The sequence below is a fragment of the Puma concolor genome, chromosome B3 (genome assembly GCF_028749965.1).
Source record: "Puma concolor isolate L17-30 chromosome B3, mPumCon1.1.hap2, whole genome shotgun sequence".
NCBI classification, from domain to species: Eukaryota; Metazoa; Chordata; class Mammalia; order Carnivora; family Felidae; genus Puma; species Puma concolor.
The window spans coordinates 103,080,315-103,106,507 of NC_141672.1; the positions used below are offsets into that span (position 1 = coordinate 103,080,315).

At 35.8% G+C, this 26,193-nt stretch overlaps 1 protein-coding gene across 3 annotated transcripts in view; it reads right to left on the reverse strand.

Moving 5' to 3' along the window:
- Window positions 1–26,193, reverse strand: part of ADAM10 (ADAM metallopeptidase domain 10) — a 133,011-nt gene that overhangs the window by 12,645 nt on the left and 94,173 nt on the right. For all 3 annotated transcript variants that reach the window (XM_086710795.1, XM_086710796.1, XM_025918758.2), the window contains exons 8-14: window positions 25,623–25,806; window positions 17,408–17,571; window positions 10,706–10,889; window positions 5,621–5,771; window positions 4,623–4,806; window positions 3,801–3,909; window positions 2,782–3,002 (exon numbers count right to left, since the gene is read on the reverse strand). In XM_086710795.1, coding sequence (XP_086566921.1) covers window positions 2,782–3,002; window positions 3,801–3,909; window positions 4,623–4,806; window positions 5,621–5,771; window positions 10,706–10,889; window positions 17,408–17,571; window positions 25,623–25,806 — 1,197 coding nt within the window. The remainder of the gene's footprint in view (window positions 1–2,781; window positions 3,003–3,800; window positions 3,910–4,622; window positions 4,807–5,620; window positions 5,772–10,705; window positions 10,890–17,407; window positions 17,572–25,622; window positions 25,807–26,193) is intronic.

Sequence of the window (26,193 nt, forward strand, 5' to 3'; positions counted from 1 at the left end):
TAACAAAAAAGAAGAACTTCTGGGGCACCTGGGTGGCTCAGTTGGTTGAGCGTCTGACTCTTGATTTTGGCTCAGGTCACGATCTCATGGTTGGGAGATCGAGCCTTTCATCAGGTTCCATGCTGAGTGAGGAGCCTGCTTAAGATTCTCTCTTCTCTCCTCTCTCTCTCTCTCTCTCTCTCTCTCTCTCTCTCTCTCTCTCTCGATTTTAAAAAACAACCTAAAATTGCCTGATTAAACAGTTTCACAAGACAAGACTTCAATTTATTGTAACAAGCATTTCACTAAATCCTCAAATCTAAATATGAAAAAAGCTTTTTTTTTTTTTAAGTTTTTAATTTTGAGAGAGAGAAAGAGGATGTACAACCTGGGGAAGGGCAGAGAGAGAGACAGAGAGAGACAGAGAGAGAGAGAGAGAAAGAGAGAAAGAGAGAGAGAGAATCCCAAGCAGGCTCCGTGTTGTCAGTACAGAGCCCAACACGGGGCTTAATCTCACGAACCATGAGATCATGACCTGAGCCAAAATCAAGAGTCAGACGGGCACTCAACTGACTGAGCCACCCAGGTGCCCCTAAATATGAAAAAAAGGTTTTAAAAATACTTTTGAGAGATCACTTCCATCAAACATTTTTAAAATAGGAATGGGGGCGCCTGGGTGGCGCAGTCGGTTAAGCGTCCGACTTCAGCCAGGTCACGATCTCGCGGTCCGGGAGTTCGAGCCCCGCGTCAGGCTCTGGGCTGATGGCTCAGAGCCTGGAGCCTGTTTCCGATTCTGTGTCTCCCTCTCTCTCTGCCCCTCCCCCGTTCATGCTCTGTCTCTCTCTGTCCCAAAAATAAATAAAAACGTTGAGAAAAAAAAAAAAAAAAGGAATGAATGAGCTTTTGAAATGCTAAATAAAATGAGTCAAAATTGAGATAATGGAGGAAAGTAAAAAAGTATTATTTTTAGATATGATTCACTACCTGGAAAACCTAAAATACCTGGTACAACATACACTCAGTAGAACATAACTCTGAGATCTCCATTATCCGATTACTTTTTAAAATACATTGTCCTCTACAGTAGACAAGTATACCACATCTCAACTTGTTCTTATTAGAGATAATCGGGGGGGGGGGGGGGGGGGGGGGGGCGGGGAAAAGAACTGGATCTAAATTGAAAAGAGGGAAGTAAAGAGCTAAGAAAGGCAAACTACTTGAAGTCACAGAACTGACAAATGCCAGAGGATGATACGAATCCTTGCATAGTTCCCAAGCCTGCACTCTCCATTTTGCCACAATGCCAAAGGCAACATTAGCTTAATGGATATTTTTTGAACACTTATTATGCACCAAGCACAGGAATACAAAAATGAGTAACATATCATGTTTTAAAGAGACCTAAGTTAAATAAATTGACCCATTTTTTGGTTTAAAACCTAGGTCTCCGATGGAGTGCCTGGCTGGCTCAGTCAGTAGAGCATACAACACTTCATCTTGGGGTAGTGAATTCAAGCCCCACGTTGGGCATGAGGCTTAATTAAAAAAAAAAAAAAAAGTAAAGTATTCTCTAAAACTAGATAAAACCTAGACTTCCTAAATTCAGATTCAGTGATTCTCCTACCTTATAATCCCTATACGTCTAAAAATCGTATATTCTAACACACAAAGTATAGTATTATTCTTCCTGTGTATAATAAATGCCATTTTAATGGTAGAGATAATTCCAAAGTTTTTATTACAAATGCTATTACAAGAGTACCAAAAAGGATCACAACCCAAAAATGACTTTTGTGTGTGTGTTTGCTTTTAAGGCATCCTCAGTGCTGAATGCACACAAAAAATGTAAGAAAACAATTTGGGAATGGGGGAAGGGAGAAGAGGCTGAGTTCTAAGTCAATTTCCAAAGCAAACTCCTTCAATTCAGAGATGTGTGTATGTATGTACATATATATATATATATATATATATATATATGTATATGTATGTGTTTATATATATATAAATATATATATGTTTATATATAGTAGAAAATACACAAGTGATATATGAGTCAAAATTTACTGATATTTTAATGTAATCACTTAGAAATGTGAATATTCAAGTGACTTTAGATAGCCATTCTCAGCAGTCTTTTAAGAAAATTTCAGGTAATTCAACATCTGTACAGCTTGGAGAAATGTGGGCTTAAAAATAATAAAGTTCAGTGGATTTATGCTAGATGAACATCTATATTCATTAACAAATCTGCAAAAGGCTCGGTATCACATCTTAACTGTTCAACATTTCTGATCACTGACAAGATAAAGACCAAGAAATTATACTGAAACAGCAAAAAAAAACCTTCAGAAAATCACCAATTTCCCTTTCATTTCTCCCATTCCACAAAGTAGAAGCCAAAGCTGGCTATCCGTCATTCTGAGACAAGGGAGAAATATAAAAAGCAAGCAAGGCTTTCCAAAACAACTTGAGAAAAAAATCCCATGAAAATGCCCTAATAATACAGACCAAAGGGAGAAGTAACCCATTCAGGAGAAGAACCAGGGAGCAGAGTAAAATAGAAGGACTCTCATCATCTACCAATTAATCTACAAACAATATACATGTAGAGATTCTAATCACTTTAAAAGAAAATAATACATGGGGATATTTGAACTTTAAAAATCATTCTTTGGATAAAGTGATTCTGGTATAAACAGGAGAGAAGTGATTTTCTCAAAACATTGGTGACCTCTGGCCAAGTAAAATGATGATAAAACCATTTTAAGATAAGGTTTCTTTACAAATAAAAACTATACTTACCACAATCCATTCAGCAATGTTTTCATAGAGCTCTGGACTAAAAATTGCTTTTTTAAGCCTAGCTAGAGGGCCATCAGCATCTACTAATCTGCATCGCATGAAAACATCACAGTAGCCTCTAAAATCATTGCAGGGGGATCCAGGTTGCAAGGTGATGGTTCGACCAACGAAGTGCTTGCTCCACTGCAGAGACCCTGTACTGGCACAAGTTGATGGATCCACTGGAAAAGAAGTGCCAAATATAAGTTGAAGGTCAGATTTCCTACCAGGCTAGCTGGGGAGAGAGGGAGGAAAGGAAAAAACTGCCTAAAATCATTACCATGACATGTTATATAGACTTTCATTCGTTAGGCTAGATAACATCACAGGTAATTCGCCTTAAGTATACAACATAGGGGTGCCCGGGTGGCTCAGTCGGCTGAGCGTCCGACTTTGGCTCAGGTTATGATGTCACAGTTCGTGAGTTCGAGTCCAGCATCGGGCTCTCTGCTGTCAGCAAAGGGCCCACTTCTCATCCTCTGTTCGCCTCCCTCTTTGCCCCTTCCCTGCTGGTTCTCTTTCTAGCTCAAAATAAATAAATAAACTTTAAAAAATACATATATGAACAAATAGCCAGCAACTCTTGACTTAGTACCTACAATGGCTTTAAAACCCTCTAACAGTTTTTATACTAATTATTGCCCTAAAGCTGGAAGGTTTTTGTCTAGCTTATCGTTTTTAAAACACTGTAAGGACGATAATACTAGAAATACAACGCTGCGCTACACTTGAAAATTTCCACGGAGGATTGGTTTAGGTGGAAATTATCTGTCCAAACTGGATATCAAACTTTAATCCTTAAAATTTAGGAGAAAAATGGGGTGCCTGGCTGGCTCAGTCAGTAGAGCAAATGACCCTTGATTTTGGGGTCGTGAATTTGAGCCCCACACTGGGGGTAGCGTTTACTTAAAAAAAATTTTTTTTTAGGAAACAATTAGGTTTTGAAACAGATTTTATATTCTTGCATTTTAAAAGCTTACTCTTCTTCATGCAGCAGACATGGCATAATTCCTTATCATCTTTGCCATCAGAACTGGCACAGGTACACTCCTCCAAGCCATACTTCTCACAGATAGAACCTGCACATTGCTGAAAGAAAAATAAAAGACAAATTATTTAATCCCTATACAGTCAAGCCTATTAATTCATAGTAATAGACAAATATACACGTCCAATGCTAATATAATTAAATAGAAATAAAAGTGGGGGGCAAGCATAGATTAGCATCAGAAACGGATCACATAAACACATTTGAAAAAGAGGTAAGTGCAATTAATACAGGAAATCTTTCAAAGAAATGGCAACTTAAAAAAAATCTAAACAAAACAAAACCAGAGAAGAGATTAGATGAGCATCACTTTTATAGTGATTATTGCTCCTTTGTAAGAAGAGAAAAATGAAATTTTCCTCATGTACAGGAAAGTGATTATTTAGCCAAGAAAGCTTTAAACACTTCACAGAGAAAATGACCAGAAGAGTTCTTTTATATGGGCTGTTAAAAACTGATTTATAAAGCTCAAAAGCAGTACAAAGTCATGTACCTAGTCATACAACTATTTTTCTCTAGAGACCATCAAACATATGCAGTGGAAAGACGAAAGGTAAGTCAGTAACTAATTGAATGCCATCAGGCACTTATGCCACATGATACATTCATGGCTTTATGGGGAAACAGACAGGGCTCTTATTGAAACAGGGACTGGGATTAATGGCTGTAACTCTGCAGCTTTAAATGACAAACAATTATTCAGAAAAAGCAGGTTTTATAAAACTAAATAAAAGCTTATAAATCAAATGCTTACCCCATTAATGCACACTTGTGTATGCCTATTACAGTCTGTAAAGTTTGGTTTAGGATCAGAGGCTGGGCACAGAGCTGTGATGCCATTACATATTCCTTCTTTTGCACAGTCTGAATCATCCCGACACTTCTCAGTTTTTGATTTGAATGCACACTGTGCTGTACAACAGGGACCTTGACTTGGGCTAGAATTAACATTGAAGTGTTTAAAGAAAATGACTAGGATATTTCCTATATACATAGATATGGTCCTAATTTTTAAATCGTCAATCTCATCTTTTAAATGTTAAGTAGGTTACTGGTATAAAACTTCAAATTTTGGACTAAGAGGCTGCTAAATTTCAACATTTATAAGTGTAAATAAAAAAATGATTGTCTTATTTTTACAATCAATGCATACTATATTCAACAGTCTTACTCTACTTGTCTCTAGTGAAATGCTACAATAGGAAATGGATTTAATATTAGGTGAGTTATCAATGTTTTTCACAGCACATCATACATTGGTCAATTCATCAATTTTTCTCACATTTATATGCTAAAATCAAACTAGGTACACAGACCAACCATTTAAAAAGTCTTGCACAAACAACATTCTATAGCTTATATCTATCACTACCAAAGCCAGTTTGACAAGTAAAATAATCATATGACACTAATGACAAGAGTCTATGAAATGCTCATTTCCTAAATATTTGAAGTTAAGATTCTAAACATACAGATGACAGTCACATTTTTAAGTTAGGAACTAAACAGTGTGTACTCTACTGAGCATCCCTGCATGTCTTTAACACCCACCACACAAGTTACAATTACAAGCGCTCCATCTGCCAACCACAGCGCACTTACCAATTCTACTCTGGAAAAATAAATAAAACGAAAGCAAATAAAGACAAAGTTTCAAAACCATATGCATCTCTTAATGTCAGTTTTAAATCAGTCCTAAGTGCCTTCAGATGACTGACAGGAGCACGAGCACTACCAGAACCGGCCAGGTACCTGCACTGCTTCCCAGGCTTCAGCTTGCATTTCTTCCCCTCTGGCTGGTTTGCATCATAGCAGCACTCGTCCTTACACTGGTCACTGTAGCCACAGTCACATTCTTCACCTTGCTCTACCATCCCGTTTCCACAAATAGGCTGGCCAGATTCTGAAGACAACAAATAAAAACAAAGTAAGCACTGTATGCACATGTTAATTTGATTTAAAATCCACAGGGGCGCCTGGGTGGCTCAGTCGGTTAAGCGTCCGACTTCAGCTCAGGTCACGATCTCGCGGTCCGTGAGTTCAAGCCCCGCGTCGGGCTCTGGGCGGATGGCTCAGAGCCTGGAGCCTGCTTCCAGTTCTGTGTCTCCCTCTCTCTCTGCCCCTCCCCCATTCATGCTCTGTCTCTCTCTGTCTCAAAAATAAATAAAAACGTTAAAAAAAAAAATTAAAAAATTAAAAAAAATAAAATCCACAAACTCTTCAGGGCCTCATTACAAAGGAAGAAGGGATACTTGATGAATACAAAAAGTAGAAAAAGCCAGGAATCTAGAAATTAGGAGATGTAAATTCAATTCTCACAGTGGCTCAGTCACTAACTAGCAATGTAGCCTTGGGCAAGTCACTTCCTTTTTGTGGGGCCTCAGTTTCTTACAGTAAAACGATTTGACATTATGGTCCCCCTGGTCCCCTCGAAGGTTCCTTCTGGGAATGGTAATATTCTATTTAGGCCATGCCACATTCAACTTTACTAAACAAAGACTGCACTATTTACATATTGTGTAATTCATACACAAATATGAATTAAGTTAGTGCTTTATCACCCAGAAAAAATTAAACCTTTTGTATTAACAAAAAATTTCAAACTCACATTAGAAGTAGTAAAGGAATAAATACAATGAACTCCCATGTACCACTTAGCTTAAACAACTATCAACAAAATGCTATAAACAATTCCACCTAACATATTTATTTGTTCTTGTAAATACTCCAGGATGAATCTAAGAGTTAGGCGTTTTTTGTTTTTGTTTTTTAATCTAACCATAATAGCATCATCACATCTAACAAAATTAACAATATGCTTAATAACATCTAATAGCCAATCCATGTTCAATTTCCTCAACTGTCTTTTTACAATTGGTTTATTTAAACCAAGTTCCACACAAGGCTCCTCAACCCCATACCTACTTTTGGTGGATGGTCCATATGTGTCATACGTTTTTTTAATATATAACAGACTCCCTCTGTTTTTTTTATTTTTACACTATTTACTTGTTAAAGAAATTGGATCATTTTGTCTAATGGAATTTCCCACATTGTGTTTGGCTGACTGTATCCTAGCCAACAAATATTTTTTTTAAACGTATGTTAATTTTGCTCCTCAGCTAGACCCAAGCTCCTTTAGGGAAGAACCACATATTATTTATATCTTTTGTATTCCCACAGAGCCTAGCCATATTGGATCAAATCTTGGCTCATTAAAGTTAGACAGTCTGGTCTAAACATGATGAATAATTTTAGAAAAAATTTTAGGGTCTTTTAAAGTTCTTTAATTTTGTCAATGGGGCTTAAAATCGAAAGAGGAATGTTACTCTTTTAAGTTCATAAAATCACAGAACTTTAGCATCTGTAGGGAAATGATAAAAATCAAATGTCTTCACTTTACTGAAAAGAAAACTAAGTTTCAGAAAGCCTGTGACTTGCTGTAACCACACGCTCCAGTATGGGCAAATAGCAGACCAGACCCAGGATTCTGAGATCTAAAATTTGATGCTCTGCTCTTTCTGCTACATCAAATCAATGTGGGAAACAGTTGTAGCACAACTGTTGTAGTTGTAGGCTTCAAATTGAGAACTGAGTAAATAGAAGGGAACACATCTTAAACACTAGGCATATCTGAATCCAAACTATTCTAGAAAGACTAGCTTTGTATTTGGAAAGTGCATTCTTATCCTTAACCACATCAAATATTAAAGGAAATCTTAGAGCTAACTGAAGTTCTATCCGTCTCTTTCATTTTATAACACCTCTTTTGTTCTCTAAAACTAGAAGCATGCACATGGACATATATAACAAGTAAATAAAAATGATTTTTCTAAGGTCTAGTAATAATCATTTCAGAATTCATGTGACATGTAATTCAGGAAAAAAGGAAAAATGATCAAGTTAGAAAACCTCTGATGCAATACTTACTACACATTGGTTTTTATCTCACACAGAAATATTACCTCAAATAAGCTATAACACATAGGGGAGCAAATTTAATCTAATTTAAATGCAAAAATTATAATATATACATATCTCGTTACAATTTAAGAAATTTTCCTACCATAAGACCTATAAAACAATATCTCATTTTTAAAAGACCACTTCAATCAGAAAGTTTATTGTGAAAACCCGGTTTACAAATGAACAATCTCTGCAGCACTTCTACATTAAGAAGTTTTAGAGAAACTACCAGTGATAACAACAATGGTAACATGAGTGTAATTTTAATATGCCCTTTTAAAACAAATAGAAGGCCTTAAAAGAAAAAGCCAATCAAAATAAGTAAAAATTGAAATTTGGACCTGACCAAAATTTTATTTTTCTGGGAATGATTCTGGGAAGAGGATAAAATGACAAGCTACAGAATGGGAAAAAATATTTGCAGATCAATATCTGACAAAGGACTAGTATCTAGGCTGTGTAAAGAAGTCTTAAAACTCGACGCCTAGGTGGCTGAGCTGGTTAAGCTTCTGACTTCAGTTCAGGTCATGATCTCATGGCTTGTGAGTTTGAGCTGTCAGAACAGAGCCCGCTTCAGGTCCTCTGTCTCCCTCTCTCTCGCCCATTCCCCGCTGGTGTTCTCTCTCTCTCTCTCTCTCTCTCTCACACACACACACAATAAACAAACAAACAAACACACTTAAAAAAAAAAAAAATCTTAAAACTCAACAGAAAAAAAACCCAGTGAGAAATGGCCACGAAACATGGACATTTCACCAAAGAAGATACACAGATGGCAAATAAGGACATGAAAAGATGATCAACATTTTTACTCACCAGAAAAATACAAATACAAAAACCACAACACAATATCACTGTCCTATCAGAATGGATAAAATAAAAACAGTAAAAATGCCAAAAGCTGGCAAAGATACAGAGAGATCAGATCACTTATACATTGCTGATAGGAACCTAAACTAATACGTCCACGCTAGAAAACACTTTGAGAGTTCTGTATAAAGAAGAGCAAACAATTACTATTTGATCCATTAACTGGATTTGGGGGCATTTATCCCAGAGAAATTAAACCTTTATGTTCACATAAAAAACCTGCACATAAATGTTTATAGCTGCTTTCTGCATAATAGCCAGAAACTGAAGACAGCCCAGACAGCCTTTAACAGGTGAGTGGTTTAGACAAACTATGGAACATCCATACCATTGAACACTACTCAGCAATAAAGACAAACTCCTGATACAGATAACAATTTGAATGCATCTTCAGGGAATTATGCTGAGTGAGAAAAAGCCAATCTCAAAAGGTTTACATATTATGTGATTCTATTTATATAACATTTTTGCAGTGACAAAATTTTAGAAATGGAGAATAGTGAGGGAAATAGCAGGACGGAGGGAGGTGTGTTTGCCCTCAGGTAACTTACATCTTGTCAAACAGGACAGGAACCCAAACACACGTAATACAAGGTAGAATATTTATTTATTATTTTTTTTTTTTATTTTTTTTTCAACGTTTATTTATTTTTGGGACAGAGAGAGACAGTGTGAACAGGGGAGGGGCAGAGAGAGAGAGGGAGACACAGAATCGGAAACAGGCTCCAGGCTCTGAGCCATCAGCCCAGAGCCCGACGCGGGGCTCGAACCCACGGACCGCGAGATCGTGACCTGGCTGAAGTCGGACGCTCAACCGACTGCGCCACCCAGGCGCCCCCAAGGTAGAATATTTAGAACACATTAAATGCCACAAGAGAAGCATAGCAGGTGAATGGACACACAAAATGTGGTATATCCACATAACGGAATATTATTCAGCCATAAAAAGAATGGCATTCTGATACATGCTACAACTTGAATGAATGCTAAGTGACATAAGCCAGATATGGAAGGTCAAATATTGTCTGATCCCACCTATATGAGGTACCTAGAAATGGCAAATTCAGAGACAGAAAACAGATTAGAAGTTACCAAGAGCTAGGGAGAGAGGGAAGCAGGAATTACTGCTTAGTGAATGCACAATTTCTATTTGGAGGGATGAAAAAGTTTGGAAATGAATAGTGATGATGGTAGCACATCACTGTGAATGTACTTAATGCCACTGAATTATAACTTAAAATTAGTTTAGATACACATTTTGTGTATTTTTTATTTCTATTTATTTTATTTATATCATACATGTTTTATACCTTTTTTTCTTTACCATTAGAAAACAAGAATTTCATGGCAGCTTTATTCATATTGTCCAAACCTGAAGAGTCCAGGTGTTCATCAACAGAAGAGTGGATGAGTGAAGTGTGATATATTCATACAATGCAATACTAAGCAATAAAATAGAACAAAACACTAATGATGAATCTCAAAATATGCTGAATGAAAGCAGCATAAGGTTTTTCTTCCCACAAAAGAATAAAAACCATATGATTCCACTTATATGAAGTAAAACAAGCAAAATTTCTCTATAGTTAAATAAATCAGAATAATGGTTGCCTATGAGAGTGTCCTGGGGGGAAGAAAATGACCAGGAAGGGAAATGAAAGAACTTTCCGGAGTGACAGAAATATTCTCTATTTTGATAGGTGCTTAGGTTACACAGGTAAATACATTTGTCAAAGCTCATTAAATGGTGGACTTATGGTACAACATTTCCCTTATGTTAATTAAAAAAAAAAAAAAAAGAAGAACCACAAAGAATACTGAACTTTAGTCAATTATACAGGCTGAAGTATTTGGGAGTGAAGTACACTTATGTCTACAATCCACTTTACAACAAAAAACATGGATGGAGGGTTGTAATAGTTATTAAATGCAGATGGTAGGTGCATGGGTGTTTCAAATTTTCTGAATGTTTGAAAATATATGTTGGGAAAATATACATACCAACAAAACAGTTGTTTCTCTTCTTCTCAAGAACTTGGCTTATATTTCTAATACTACAGAGTGAGAATTTATTGTTGTTAAGTTTGTCCCCGGATGTTGCTCTTGCATACATGATGTAATTGCCATTTTCTTTTTGTCCTAAATTCTTAGATTCTCCTGGAGTGCACTCTGTTCCAGAATCATGCTGCCAAACAGAATATAGAGTTACATAAACAGGAAGTAAAATAAGGTTTTCGGGTCATCTGACTGAATGTAATTTTCTCACCAGAAGAACAATGGAAGCTTGTGGACTCTCCTGTAAAAAAAGATCCTACAATTGTTTTAGACTGTGAGAAGGAAAACAATTTGCTCTTTTAGGGGTCCTGTCTTAGAAGGGAAGGAAAAATGAGTGCAGGTCTAGCCACAACAATTTATAGCTCTGTAAATAGGGAGTAGAATGGAGGACAAACCATGATAAAGTCTATCAAAAATAAGCTCACCATGCACCACTATGTTTATCGCAGCATTATTTACAATAGCCAAATTATGGAAGCAACCCAAATGTCCACTGACAGATGAATGGATAAAGATGTTGTACATATATACAACGGAATATTATTTAGCAATAAAAAATGAAATCTTGCCATTTGCAACAACATGGATGAAGCTGGAGAGTATAATGCTAAGCGAAATAAGTCAGTCAGAGAAAGACAAATACCATATGAATTCACTCATGTGGAATTTAAGAAACAAAAGAAATGAACAAAGAGAGGAGGGAAAGAGAGAGAAAGTGAGAGACAAACCAAGAAACAGACTCTTAACTTCAGAGAACAAACTGATAGTTACCAGAGGGGAGGTGGGCACGGGGGTGTGGATGGAATAGGTGAAGGGGATTAAGAGTACACTTATCACAATGAACACTGAGTAGTGTATGGAATTGCTGAATCACTGTATTGTCCACCTGAAACTAATATAACAGTGTATGTTAACTCCACTGGAATTAAAATTAAAAACAATAAAAATGAAAAACAAATAAGCTTGCCTACTTTCAAAACTAGTAACAGGAATATAAACTTAAAATGACTATTCTTTAACATATATGACATTCTTTAACATATATGACATTCTTCACTATGACTAGTTCAGAGAAGACAGAGATGGGGAAAAACAGGAAACAAAAGAGAATGGCATGAGGCTAAGTACATACAAGATAGACATCTAAGAGAGTTGACTTATTAACTAAGTACATAAAAAAGATAAGTAAATGTTATTTTTTTTTTATTTTTTTTCAATGTTTATTTATTTTTGGGACAGAGAGAGACAGAGCATGAACGGGGGAGGGGCAGAGAGAGAGGGAGACACAGAATCGGAAACAGGCTCCAGGCTCTGAGCCATCAGCCCAGAGCCCGACGCGGGGCTCGAACTCACGGACCGCGAGATCGTGACCTGGCTGAAGTCGGACGCTCAACCGACTGCGCCACCCAGGCGCCCCAGTAAATGCTATTTTTAAATGAAAATTAAGAAAAGCTAAGAAATAAAACTAAAACACTGTTTTCAGAATAAAACAGGAGACATACATGTATATGTACACAAAATATTTATGGTGTTGGCAAATATTACTGAAGTATCAGATACATACAGAAAAGTGCAAAGTACCAACTATAGCTCCATGAGTTTTCTCAAAGTAAATATTCTTACGTGACCAGTGCTGAGATTAACTAACAGAATACTACCAGATCACAGAAGCTTCCCCCTCCTTCCTTCCTCCCCCAGGAGGTATACATTAAAAAAACAAACAAACAAACAAACCAGGGCACCTGGGGGGCTCAGTTGGTTAAGCATCGGACTTCAGCTCAGGGCATGATCTCACAGTTCATGAGTTCGAGCCCCGCATTAGGGCTCTGTGCTGACCGCTCAGAGCCTGGAGCCTGCTTTGGATTCTGTGTCTCCCTCTCTCTCTCCCCCTCCCCTACTCCTGTTCTGTCAGTCTGTCTGTCTCAAAACTAAACAAACATTAAAAAACAAACAAACAAACCTCACAATGCTCCTCAAACAACAATGCAGAACTTGTCAGAAAGGGTGAACATATTTGGGTCCTAGAGTAAAGTTCTTCTATTAAATTAAATTGTCATTTGAATACAATTCTACCCTCCAGAAAGAAAGAATGCCCAAGGGCATTCTGTTTCTTCTTGGAGCCCATCTAAGTTACTTTCATTTTCTACTCCCTAATCTGAAGCAACTATTTTTTTTAAGATTTACTATTATTATTATTATTATTATTATTATTATTATTATTATTATTTTATGTAAGTCATCTCTACACCCAGGATGGGACTTGAACTTACGATCCCAAGATCGTGTTACATGCTCTTCCAACTGAGCCAGCCAGGCAACCCTTGAAGCAACTTAAAAAGCAACTTAAAAATAAGACCTCTACTATCACATTTATTCTTTATGATACCTCCTGCTGTTCTCTTGAAAATACATTCAGCATTTAACAATTCTTTACTGTTCTCCAATATTAGCTTGCTTTATATTTTCATTCTATAGAATTCAATTTGGTTTATGATAATATAGGACACTGAAATTATTCTCAGCATTAGAATTTTAGAAAAAGAAAATAAATCCCAATACTGTATAACTCTTGATATTATCACAAAATATTTTATACATTTCAATTCAATAAATATTAGCATGTGTCCAGTATTCTAGGAGGAACTAAAACAGAATATAAAAATACAAGGATGAGTTAAGCACTATCCCTAGCCCTTGAAGGCCTTACAATCTACTTTAAAGAGATAGCATATTTTGATATCCCTGCCTAGTCTCTTTGTCCCATAAATCCATTACAGGTTAATGAAGAGTACCTGGCTGGCTCAGTTGGTAGAGGGTGTGACTTTTTATTTTTTATTTATTTTTTATTATTATTTATTTATTATTGAGAGACAGAGACAGACAAAGCATGAGCAGGGGAGGGGCCGAGAGACGGGGAGACACAGAATCCGAAGCAGGCTCCAGGCTGTGAACAGTCAGCACAGAGCCCGATGCGGGGCTGGAACTCACAAACCACGAGATCATGACCTGAGCCGAAGTCGGACGCTTAACCAACTGAGCCACCCAGGCACCCCTAGAGTGTGTGATTCTTAATCTTGGGGTCGTGAATTCAAGCCCCACATTGGGCACAGAGCTTGCTTGCTTATTTACTTGCTTATATACATACATACAAACAAACAGGTATCACTAATCAATTATTACTTAACTAGCCCAAAGGACATTGTAATCGATCATTCTTAATGGCAATGGAAAGAGTAACAGGTTATAAACGAGACTACCAGCTATTTGTATTTGTCATCCTCACAACAGGGGACAAACAAACACACCAATAATCAAAACATACAACAGAATATACAGGCTATCTTGACCGTACCCCAAAAAGTGCTGAGAGTTCAAACAGTTTTACAAAGAAACTCTAATCTTAGTTTGACAAGAAAACGAAAAACTTTTCTCTGACTGTAAAAACAATACACACTCTTTTAGAAAATTTAGAAAATATAGATTAAAATTTTCAATCATAATCAACCAACCATAATAACTACTATTAACAGTTCGGTCCACAGTATTTCTGACCTGACTTGTACCTAGTCATACCATATTTTAATGCAAAATTTGAACTATACCATTTGCACAGTTACATACATGGTTTCTTTCAGCTTAACAGTATAAGGCAAGCACTGATTTTTAAATGATTGCAGAGCATTTCAGGATACTTTCCTATTGTGGGGTCATTTAGGCTGCTTAAAATTTTTTGCTACTAAAAATGAAACTGCAGTGGGTACTTTTTATTTTTTAATGTACATAAATCTTTGACAGATTCTGCATTTTTCTTTTAGTTGGATTCCCAGTGGTAGTTTCTGATCAAACATTTTAAGGGTCTTGATATCTACTGACAAGTAACTGAAAAAGGGGCTATATCAATTTATATTACATAATAACATGGATCAAGATTTCAGGAGGCAGAGATGGGAAGGAACTGGATTTCTGACAGAAGGAAAATTTTCAAGGACTATAAATTACTTATTTTGACACGAGAAGGCAGTTAACACTGGAAATATACTTAAACCCAAATGATGGAAAGCCCTAAATGCTAAGATTAGGAAACTGTATCAGCAATATTAGCAGGTACAGGACATAAGGTTGTAAACACAAGTGACATGATCAAAACAATCAGAACTATAACCTAGACAAAGATTACTTTGGTAAGAGTAAACACATAACTTGCATACTGAGAGACAGAAACTAGTGTCATTATGATTATAACTTCCCAAAGTTTTAATGGTTAACAACAGGTGTGCAGTAAAGATTTGGGATAAGATAAATAAATAAAAGAGACAGTGTGAACCACTCAGAGAGAAAGTAGCACTGACAAAGTACAGATGTACAACAGGAGAGATAAAGACAGATTTCAGATAGAGATGTCAAAGGGGATCGGCTCAGGAATTTATGGTTCTGGCTGTTCTATTAAAGTACTTATAAATATTTACCCCACATAGGAATGGGGTGTGATTGAGCATGGTAGAGTCATTTATGAGGAAAAGATAGCAGACTATGCAAAGAATGCGAACCAATTTATCCATTAAACAAAAAGCATTAAGTAATATGAAATTAATATACTAAAAAAAGAAAATCTCTGGCAGCTGGGTAGAGAACAGATTACACAGGAAATGAAGAGAACAGATTATAGATTCCCTACTCCACATGTGGTCTGCAGACCAGGGGCAGCTACAGCATCACCTGGGAGTGTCTTAAAAATTCAGAAACTTGCCTCCCCCAATGGAAATGGAATCTGTATTTTAAGATCCCTGGTAATTTGTATGCACATTAAAAATTGGGAGGCCCTAGACTAAAGGGCAGAGGAGTAGCTAAAGGATACCACAACTCCCCTAGTAAGGGCTGGAATCAAAGGGACTGGGAGAGAAAAGAGAATATTTACTTGCCCTTGAAAAAGCAAACTAACCATAAACAATAGTCCGATTACATAAAGAGAAACCACATTGGGTTTTGAACCTCTATAACGCTTTCAATATATATTGAAAAAAATATATATCGAACTCAAGAACAGAACAAACAAAAGAACAGATCAAAGAAGCAGTCAAGAAGTAGAGAGATTGAACACATTTTAAACAGTTTATCCAAGAGCATTGATAATAATCTACCAATTTCTTTTTTTTTTTTTTTAATTTTTTTTTTTCAACGTTTATTTATTTTTGGGACAGAGAGAGACAGAGCATGAACGGGGGAGGGGCAGAGAGAGAGGGAGACACAGAATCGGAAACAGGCTCCAGGCTCTGAGCCATCAGCCCAGAGCCTGACGCGGGGCTCGAACTCACGGACCGCGAGATCGTGACCTGGCTGAAGTCGGACGCCCAACCGACTGCGCCACCCAGGCGCCCCTAATCTACCAATTTCTAATAGAGACTTAGAAGAATAAAGGCTTGCAACTTAATGAGATGGGACTTCCAGTTTACAAACTGGGAGAAAATTAGAGAAGTGCATTTGAGGATGTGAAGCTCCAAGTATTTACTGTTTTTCTAAACTCATGAAAACTTACATTTTTTTAAGTGATATGGTGCAAGTAAAATGAATTCATGTATAGCTGTCAAATGAAATTTTCTCAAATTGGTTATTTAATAAGCCTATCAAAATCACAAAGAGATTATCTTTCAGTATTTTGTATTTGTGTGTGCATTAAGCTATAGGTCCCCTGAAAATCAATATAATTAACTGAGGACTAAATGATACCAAAGAATTGTTAATTCTGTCAGGTATCATAACCACAGCATGGTTATGTAAGAAAATGTTTATTTCTTTAGAAATGTATACTGAAATATGTAAGGATGAATAAATTTGCTTCTAATACCTTACAAAAAGAAAAGAAATACAGAAAGGACATGTGGCAAAATCTTGATACCTGTTGCATCTGAATCAGAGACTGGCAGCCCATAGCCCATTTCTATATGGCGTAAGCTAAGAATGGTTTCCCATGTTTCAAGAATTGTAAAAACAACAGAAAAACATGTATTGCCTCCAAAACCTAGAATGTTTACTAGCAGTCTCTTTACAGAAGAAGTGCTGATGCCTGCTCTGGACAATGGGCATGTAAGAATTTATTGTACCATCTTTCTCTACTTTTCTGTATGTTACAATTTTTCATACTGAAAAATTTTTAAATACCGCATTCCACTCCACACTCAAGATAAATCTACTAAACCACAGTAACGTTTTAACAGAAACCAAGCAAAAAAATTAAAAAAAAAAAAACAAAAAACACTCCAAGTTTGCAACATTCAAAATGTACTTTTAACAATGAAAAGTGATCCTCACTGAGCAGATATTTGAATGAATCACATACCAGGCACTGTTCTAGGATCAGCAGACAGAGAAGTGAATGAAACAGACAAAATTCCTTGCCTTCATAGAATCCTGCATTGTTATGCTTACTCTTCTCATTTGACTCACAAATATTCTACCTTCCTCCCTTTCCGTATTGTCAAGGACAAAACTGTGTGTTCCAATATATAAAAACTAACATCAGTCAACTATACTTCAACTAAAAAAATCCCTAAACATTCACATGTACTTGTTTTCAATGCAAACAAACAAATCATTCAACATAAAAGCTAGGTTAATAACTTTCTGAAAATCAAATAATTAGACAATACTTACTGGAGATCCAAAGTTATGTCCAACTTCATGAGCAAAAGTAATGTGAGAGACTTTGGGGGGTACATGAGACCCATAGTTCTGAACAGTAATAATTCCAGTGTTTAAGGACTTCTTCTTACCATCTGAATACAGCTTACTTTTTTCACATATTCCTCCAGAGCTTCCTAATTCAGAACAGAAGATGGCTAAATTAGCATCTATTTACCCCTCAAAATAACTTTCTAATATATGCTATATTAAATTAAAACATTTTATATATCCCACTTGTATCAAGTACTCAGAAGCTTTTTTAGTCCAAGATTAGGAAGTCATTTCAAGTAAGTTTTAGTGGTACACATAAAGAAAGTGCCAGGATGTGGAACAAGGCCCTTAATAAAATGTTCTTCATAATCGAAGTATTCCCCAATTTTTGCTCCCATCAATTTAGCAAAACAAGTATTTAAGTTTCTGTTAAATCTGAATATATCTGTATTTATGCTGTCAAAGCCTATATACCTTTTCATGTTAAAAAATTACATTTAATTTAAATGAAAGTTGAACAAAATATGCTCAAGTAGATTCTGAGAAAGTCACTTCTACAAATAATAGCAGTGATGCATAGGAGTATGTAATTCACTATCCTGAGAGGCAATACACAATATATTTTTTAAAAGAGAAAACAATTAGTGGTTGCCAGGGGCTGGTGGGCAAGTGAAGAGAAGGACGGGGAGAGATTTGTAAAAGGGTACAAATTTCCAGTTATAGAATGAGTAAGGTCAGAGCACCTGGGTGGCTCAGTTGGTTAGGCATCTGACTCTTGGTTTCGGCTCAGGTCATGATCTCACGATTTGTGAAATCAAGCCCCACATAGGGCTCTGTGCTGATAGCATGGAGTCTACTCTCCCTCTCTCTCTGCCCCTCCCCAGCTTGCACACACTCTCTTTCTCAAAATAAATAAACTTTTTAAAAAAATTAAAAATAAAAAAATAGAAGGAATAAGGTCTAAGTAGCTAATGTATATATAACATGATGTGTATAGTTGATAACACTATATTGTACAAATGAAATTTGCAAACAGCGTAGAACTTAAATATTCTCAATGAAAATAAACAAATAAATATGTGAGGTGATGGATGTGTTACTCAAGGGGAGGAAATCCTCTCACAATGTATATGAATATCAAATCATCATATTGTACACTTCAAATATCTTACTATTTTATTTGTCAATTACACCTCAATAAAGCAGAGGAAAAAAGAAAAGAATTATGTCCAGTAGGTAATAAAAAAAGGGGGTGGGTGGGTGGGAAGGAAGGAAGGAAGGAAGGAGGAATGGATGGATAGAGGGTGGGATGGAAGGGGAATAAAGCAAATGTGGAAAAAACCTGACTAATATATCAGGAGTTCACTGTACTATTCCTGCAACTTTTTAGCAGGTTTGAAATTTTCTTCAAAATAAGTTAAAAAAATTGAATTATCATTTTCCAATGTGTCTCAAGAATACTTTAAAATTTTAAAAGAAAAGCCGTATCACTGGGGCACCTGGATGGCTCAGTCTGTTGAGTGTCTGACTTCGGCTCAGGTCATGATCTTGACGGTTTGTGAGTTCGAGCCCTGAGTCAGGCTCTGCACTAATACAGCCTGCTTGGGATTTTCTTTCTCTCTCTCTCTCCCTCTCTGTCTGCCCCTCCCCTCCCCTGCTTGGGTGTATACACATGCATGAGCGCTCTCTATCAAAATAAATCAATAAACTTAAAAAAATAAAAAGAAAAAAAGTGAAGCCATATTGCTACTTTATTATACATATTAAATCATTTTGTAGTTCACCTCTGCAATAATAGGAACTTTAAAGCTTAATATCTAAATGAAAGTACTTGCACATCTAAAAGCAGTTAACATAAGAAATTAGAAAAACAACAACAGGAAAATCAGAAACTGGCTGACCAACCCATCTTTATGTATATTATACTGAGAAGAACATAGTTCTTTTTAAAATTCTGTTAAAGACTTTTAGTGAGAATTCACATGTAAAAGGTTTCTCTCTTTGTTTTTTATTTAAATACAATCAAATGTTAGGATATTCTGATAAGTGATCAAATTATTTCAAATTAGCTTTCTATACACAAAGTTACAACCAAGTTAATAAACCATTAAAAAATCTAATATTTATAATCCTTAATAAAGCATATAATAGATGGCAATTCAAAATAGATTTGCAAGAATGTCATGACACTACAATTGCTGCCCTGTTCCTTTTAACATTAGAAAATATATGGCAACAAAATATAAATCTGAACTACTGTTATGATAGGAGTTAGGAAGAAGTTAGGAAGTAACATGCTTCACAGAAATGTAAACTGAAAGACTGGGCCTATGCAGATTTTAACCACCAAAAATTAGAGAACCTGTATAATATTCAAAACTTACTACCTCTTCTACAAAGAAATCTTAACAGAAAGAAATCAGCAAATAATTTAACAATATGTAATATATTTTCTTATGCTACTTCTACTTTTGAGATGAGTCCTAAGGACTGTATCACTATTTCCAGACTAGAAAAGATATGAATAGCACTCTGTATGTAGTAATTATCATCTACATATTATAGTTTTAAACAAATAGTAAATTAAAATCCTGCCTTAGTGAAGATTTGTCATATGGAAATTGGTCCAATGCAGTATTGTCAAACTTGAATTAAGCATAGAAGACTTCACACTGTAAATCTTTATCAGTTAAAAAAAGAAGAAATAAATAGCAAGTATTAAAAACTCTGATAATATATTTTTCTATATGTTTAAGGTCTATCTCATTTAAGGGATGATCATACATAAATTCAAATGTACTTTTCTGAAATACAGTAATTCACACCTTGTTTAACATCTTAACAACTACTTTCAGTTTTAATAACTATCACTTACAGAAAAGTTTGGTATTTGTTACAAACTATTAACATGTTAACTCAAATAACAGAAAAAAATAAAACATTAAATTTAATTTTATAGGCTATGGTTTAATTTTTTTTGGCAATAGTGCACTGACTTTTTTTAAATTTTAATTCCAATACAGTTAACATACAGTGTTATATTAGTTTAGGTGTTGATTTAACAATTCCATGTAACACCCAGTGCTCAGTTATGGTTTAATTTTGTAAAAAATACTGCAACTAGTTCTGATGTGCCAGAAACTCAATTAGTGATATCATACATATCTACAGTGAAACTATATAGCTCTAGTTCAGTAACTGCTTGATATCATACATTTAAAATTTTACTACATGTAGTCATCACTGCAAAACACAAATTGTAAATAGTAATGAGAAGGGTAAGATTTTTTAAATTTGAGTTAAAAGCTATTAAAACAGACCTCCCCCCCCCTCCAAATTAGAAAAACCACAAGGGTAATATAATACCCTGACAGAGTCCACAAACACAGTTTTGATGTGAACAGGCCTAAACACCTAAAACTTAATAGCAGCATGCTGACCATGCAGTATCAATCTGAGCAGTAATTTTGAACCAGACAGTAGTACTACTCCCAGAAAGGTTATCAGGAAATGTCCTGGGACATTTCTTCACCTTTCATGTCTGGGGAGCAGTACTCACACATAATAGGTAGGGACCCCAGATGTTAAACATCCTGCACGGAACAATCCAGACCTGCACAAAATGCCAATATATTTAGTGTCCTGTTAATATTCTAATGATGCAATTCTCCTAGCCCTATAATTAGACTTTTAAACAACATGTTAAGAATTTGACAGTTTGTGGGTTATCTTGTGAACACCATTTTGAGCTTTGTATGCCCTTAAATCCTAATATGTAAAATCAAACTAAAATTGCTTAACTAAGAAAAACAGAAGAGACCATTGCTACCAAATGAAATGTCTCATAAAATGTTTTTCACAAATGAGTTAGAGGAATACTAAATGGTTCAGGATTAATTATGGAGACGAATTCCAGAGCTTGCCTTATTCGGTGTCCTGCCCAAAGTGAGACTATGTTCATTAGGATAACATTAAGAAGGACAATATATGAACAAAATATACCTTAATAAATTAAAAAAAAAAAGTCCCTATCAAAAGCCATGTTGGAAGGGTGCCACAAATGAAATAAAACAAAAATTTCATCTAATATAGTCATTTACTCAGTCAAGGAATCAATGTTTCAGTCTCGAAATTAAATAAGAGGCAACCTGCTTAACACAGACGAGTGCTCATACAAAGAAAAGTTTAAAGAAATCTTTCTAGATTCATATCTAAGACTGACTTTGTCTGGAAGACCAGACTCCCTTTTTTGGCTCTCTTCTAATCTGTGTATAAATTTTTATTATCTCACGAACCATGAAATCATGAACTGAGGCAAAGTCGGATGCTTAACCGACTGAGCCACCCACAGGCGCCCCTAACCTGTATATAATTTTAAATGGGAGCCTCCAAGCCAGCCCAGTTCACTAGTTGTTTCCACTTACTATGGAGTTGGACAGGAGGTGCTGTTTTCCTCATTAAAGAAACCCAAGGCAGTACCCAACTACAGTGTGATATTAAATAAGAATAAAAAGTAGTATAAGAAGACTTAAAGAAACCTACTATTCAAATGTTTCAGCCTTCATTTTTCCCCAGTTTAACAAAGTCAGCAGAGACTACAGCTAATAATTAAAGTAATATTCCGTGAAAATTAATATCACAACAAAATCTTTCCCACCACCATTTAAGTAGTAAAATATCTGCATAGTTAAATAAAAGCTAAATAATACAACAAAATCAAAATTAGGCCAAATAAAAATGAAAAGATTAAGAAATAGTAACTGATCATAAGCTGAACAGAACAGCTATGAAATGGTATTTTTTAAATATCAGATAACGGAGGGGGGGGGCTGGGTGGCTCAGTCAGTTAGGCATCCGACTCTTGATTTCGGCTCAGGTCGTGATCTCATGATTGGTGAGATCAAGCCCCACGTTGGACTCTGCTCAGACAATGCTGAGCCTGCTTGGGATTCTCTCTCTCCCAATCTCTCTGTCCCTCCCACATGCACGATTTCTCTGTCTCAAAATACATAAACGTAAAAAAAAAAAAAAAAAGAAAACAGACAGGTAACAGGAAGCATTACTAAGATCTACAGGCAGAAACATAAAGTCCCAAAGGGCATGAACATGAGAGAAGAAATTACAATGAAAAATAAACATGTTGAAGCAAAATGATTTACCTGAATTTACAGAGAACAGACAAGAACCCAGTCTCCTGGCTCCCAAACCAGTGCTCTTCCTATTATGCCATGACAATTACCCAAAGTGATATCTAAATATTACAGAGTAGTACTCTTTTATAACTCCTTTTTCTTAAAAAAATGGATTCCAACAATACAAAACCTCCATTAAAATGCAGGAAAACATTTCAACTTCTTATCAGAAGTGTCTTACAGAAAGCTAAGATATTAAAGTATATAATACTTAGCACACTAACTACTAAATGCACTGAACCTGGAAACAAAAGGTCCAGTTTCTAGGCTCTGTGTGATACTGGGTTGGTCACAAAGTCTCTGAATCCTTTTCTCATCTGCAGAATGGAGGCAATAACACCTATACCTCAGAAGGGTACTTGAATAATCAATAAAGGACAAATATATTTTTCCTTATAAAAAATACAATGTAAGTCAAATGTAAGACTCAGTTCAGATAGTCAAAGGGCAAAGGGAAGTGAAGAAAAAACCTGTCAATGTCTAGTATAGGGCAGGTACCCTATACTAGAAAAAGTTGGATCAAGGGAACAAAGATCCCTTCTCTTGCCCATTCTGGCCTCCATTCTGTCCCTGTCTAGCCCCTTCCCAACAGCTCTTAGAATAAGGCTTCTAAGAACTGGAGTTGGGAATTTAACACAGAATAAAGGCAGCAGATGTAGAACCTATGACAAAAAGTAAGTTATGTGTCCCACCATTTAAAATCCAGAACTCTACCCACTGCCACTTCAGTAAAATGAGTGGCATGATACTTGGTGGTCCAAATAAAAAAAATAACTAGATATAAAAATTAACTGTCCCCCAAATCCATCACCCCAGTTTAATCATGAGAAAAACATCAAAGAGACTGGAAGAGAGGGGCATCCTACAAGATACCTACCTGACCAGTACTCCTCAAAATTGATAAGGCCATCAAAAACAAAAAAAGTCCAAGAAACTAAAACAGCCAAGAAAAGACTAAAGAGACATAACAACTAAATGTAATGTGGTATCTTGGATGAGATCCTGGAACAAAAAAGAGATCTTAGGTAAAAACTAAAAAAATGTGAATCAACTATGGACTTCAGTTAACAATAATGAAGCAATATATTTGTTAACTATAACAAATACACCATACTAATGTAAGCTGTTAATAATATGAGGGAAAGAGGGTGTACAGGAACTCTCTATGCCATTTGCTCAATTTTTCTGTGAATCTTAAACTGTCCTAAAAATATAGCTTATTTTTGCATTTATAGACATGAAGCTATCTAAAGATTAAAAAAAAAAAAAAATGACCAAGCTCCTTCAGGAGCATTACATTCTTAAAGAGCACAAGTCTGGAGGTGAAAATGTAAAATGACAGCAAGTTTCTGGTTTGTAATCATCCAATCATTTTCCCAGGAGCCATTCTGTAAACAAGTTTTTTTAGAGACAAAAATATGAATATGGTAGTTCTGAGTGCATCAGAATCACCTGGAAGGCTTGTTCAAACAAAGATTGTTGGACTCCACATCTAGTGGAATCAGTAGACCTAGGTGGGACCTATGAATTTACATTTCTAACAAGTTCCCAGGTGATGCTGATGCTGCTAGTCCAAGGAACAGACTTTGAGAATCACTATATTAATGGTAATTTACAACAAAAAATCAAAAGCATCCTTGAATTTTAACAGTACTTACTAATGAACAAGTAGAAGAAATTGTAAACTTTGTGATAAAATCATCCAACTTATTAAAGGAGGGGAAAAGAAATTTCAAAATATGAAACTTATAAAACATGTGAAATTATCAAAGAAAAGAATGAGTTTGTAAAATCTGCTGACAATGCAAGTAACACAAAAGCAGGACAGATCAACATAAGAGACAAATATAAATCTCCAAAAATACTGTACTATGATATATACAATCCATGACATAAACTTGCACCTTAAGGACATTATGAAAATGTGGAAGAAAAACAAAAGAAGTTTTGAAAATTGTAAAAAGAATATTCATTGCTGGCTTAAAAAAAAGAGCAGAAAGTATAAAAGCTAAAATATAGTACCACTTAAGATTTAAAATACGCATTACAAATCAAACAATAAACTAATAGGTATACAAAATAAACTAGGAATAGAAAAGCTGGCCTTATCCTACATAAAGCAGAAGGTGATTCTTATAAAAAGATAGAAACGATACATCAGAAGAAAGAGACATTACTGTATACAGCTCAAAAGCTGACAGACTATTGATCAAACTCTATATGACCAAATCTATATTCAAAGAGTATGTGATTGTTTCTACTCAACCTTTCAATTAATAAATCTGTATTTCTCTAAACGAGGCTTCTGAACTTAATGATAATGTAAATCACAGACTGTTCCACCTCCATTGCAATGGGTAGAGGATCCTATCCCAGATTTCTTAGCAACAGCAGTGTTCATGGCTAAGGCAGAGACCCCAGTAGAACATGGGCCCAGGTGCCGAGGTCAGTGGAGCTGTGGGTACTGACACCTGCTGCTTACATCTCTTTTCAGGGAACACTTTACTTTTGTTAAAATAAAGGCTATAAATAAAATAATAATAAGAGCAGTCTTTCTTTTCTTTTTACCTAGTGCTCCTGACCAGGGTTTCTCCACTCTCTATCTCATTCCAGAACAGAAGCAAGAACATAGTTTTCCCCTTGTAATTCTAAGGCCCTCTTTCCAAGAAAAATAAAAATCTTTAATTAATAATATTAACTTCTATGAAAAAATTAATATTTCATTTTTGTTTTCAGAAATGAGTACTTCTTTTTCTCATAAAATTATTTATTTCAGCCACTGAATGTACCAAATGTCAGGATACCCCCTTGTTAGTACTCATGACAAAATAAAAAGTTGTTTCATCTATTTTTCTACTTACATCATGCTTGCCTAACTCAAGTTGAATAAATTAAGATAATGTACAGGCATCAGGTTCTCCTATACTTTTGTAAAATTCAAGTTGCCCTGAAAACTGCTTTTTGTTTCAAGCATTAAGGCAAGAAACAGTTAAATAAACTACCTGAAGGTGCTCCAACCCAAGCCAGACCAAGAACACCATCATCAAAATCTCGGTCTGTGAAGACATAGGCCAAACAGTAGTCATCATGATTCTGCTCAGAATTCAATTCCAGAAACTTCTCCACGCCAATATTTGGGAATCGAAACGGATTTGTAGGGTCCTTCTCATCAGCAGTTGTGTTGATCTAAAATTCAAAACAATTATTTAAATAAGCAATTAAAGTTAGCAGAGCCTTTGTGTAAAGTCTTTGTTCCCCTTCTTCTGCATTTGCCTGCACAATATGCTTGGGACCCAAGGGAAATCAGGCCTGAATTAAGGCTTCTACAACTCATCCCCCAATGCCCCCATCCCTGAGCTGATTACAGAAGCTGAAAAGAAGGAAGGGAGCTGGGGGAGTGGGGCAAGAAACAGAGTAGGAGAATTAAAATTGAGCAAGTTAAATTTCTGGGCAAGGTTTGACCAGGTTCCTGAACACTGAGCATTCTCTTTGGGATGGAAAAACAAGTTCTTCTTGAAAAAAAATTCTAATAAAAGTACAGCTTCTCAAATTTAATCATCTGAGTAAGTCTCT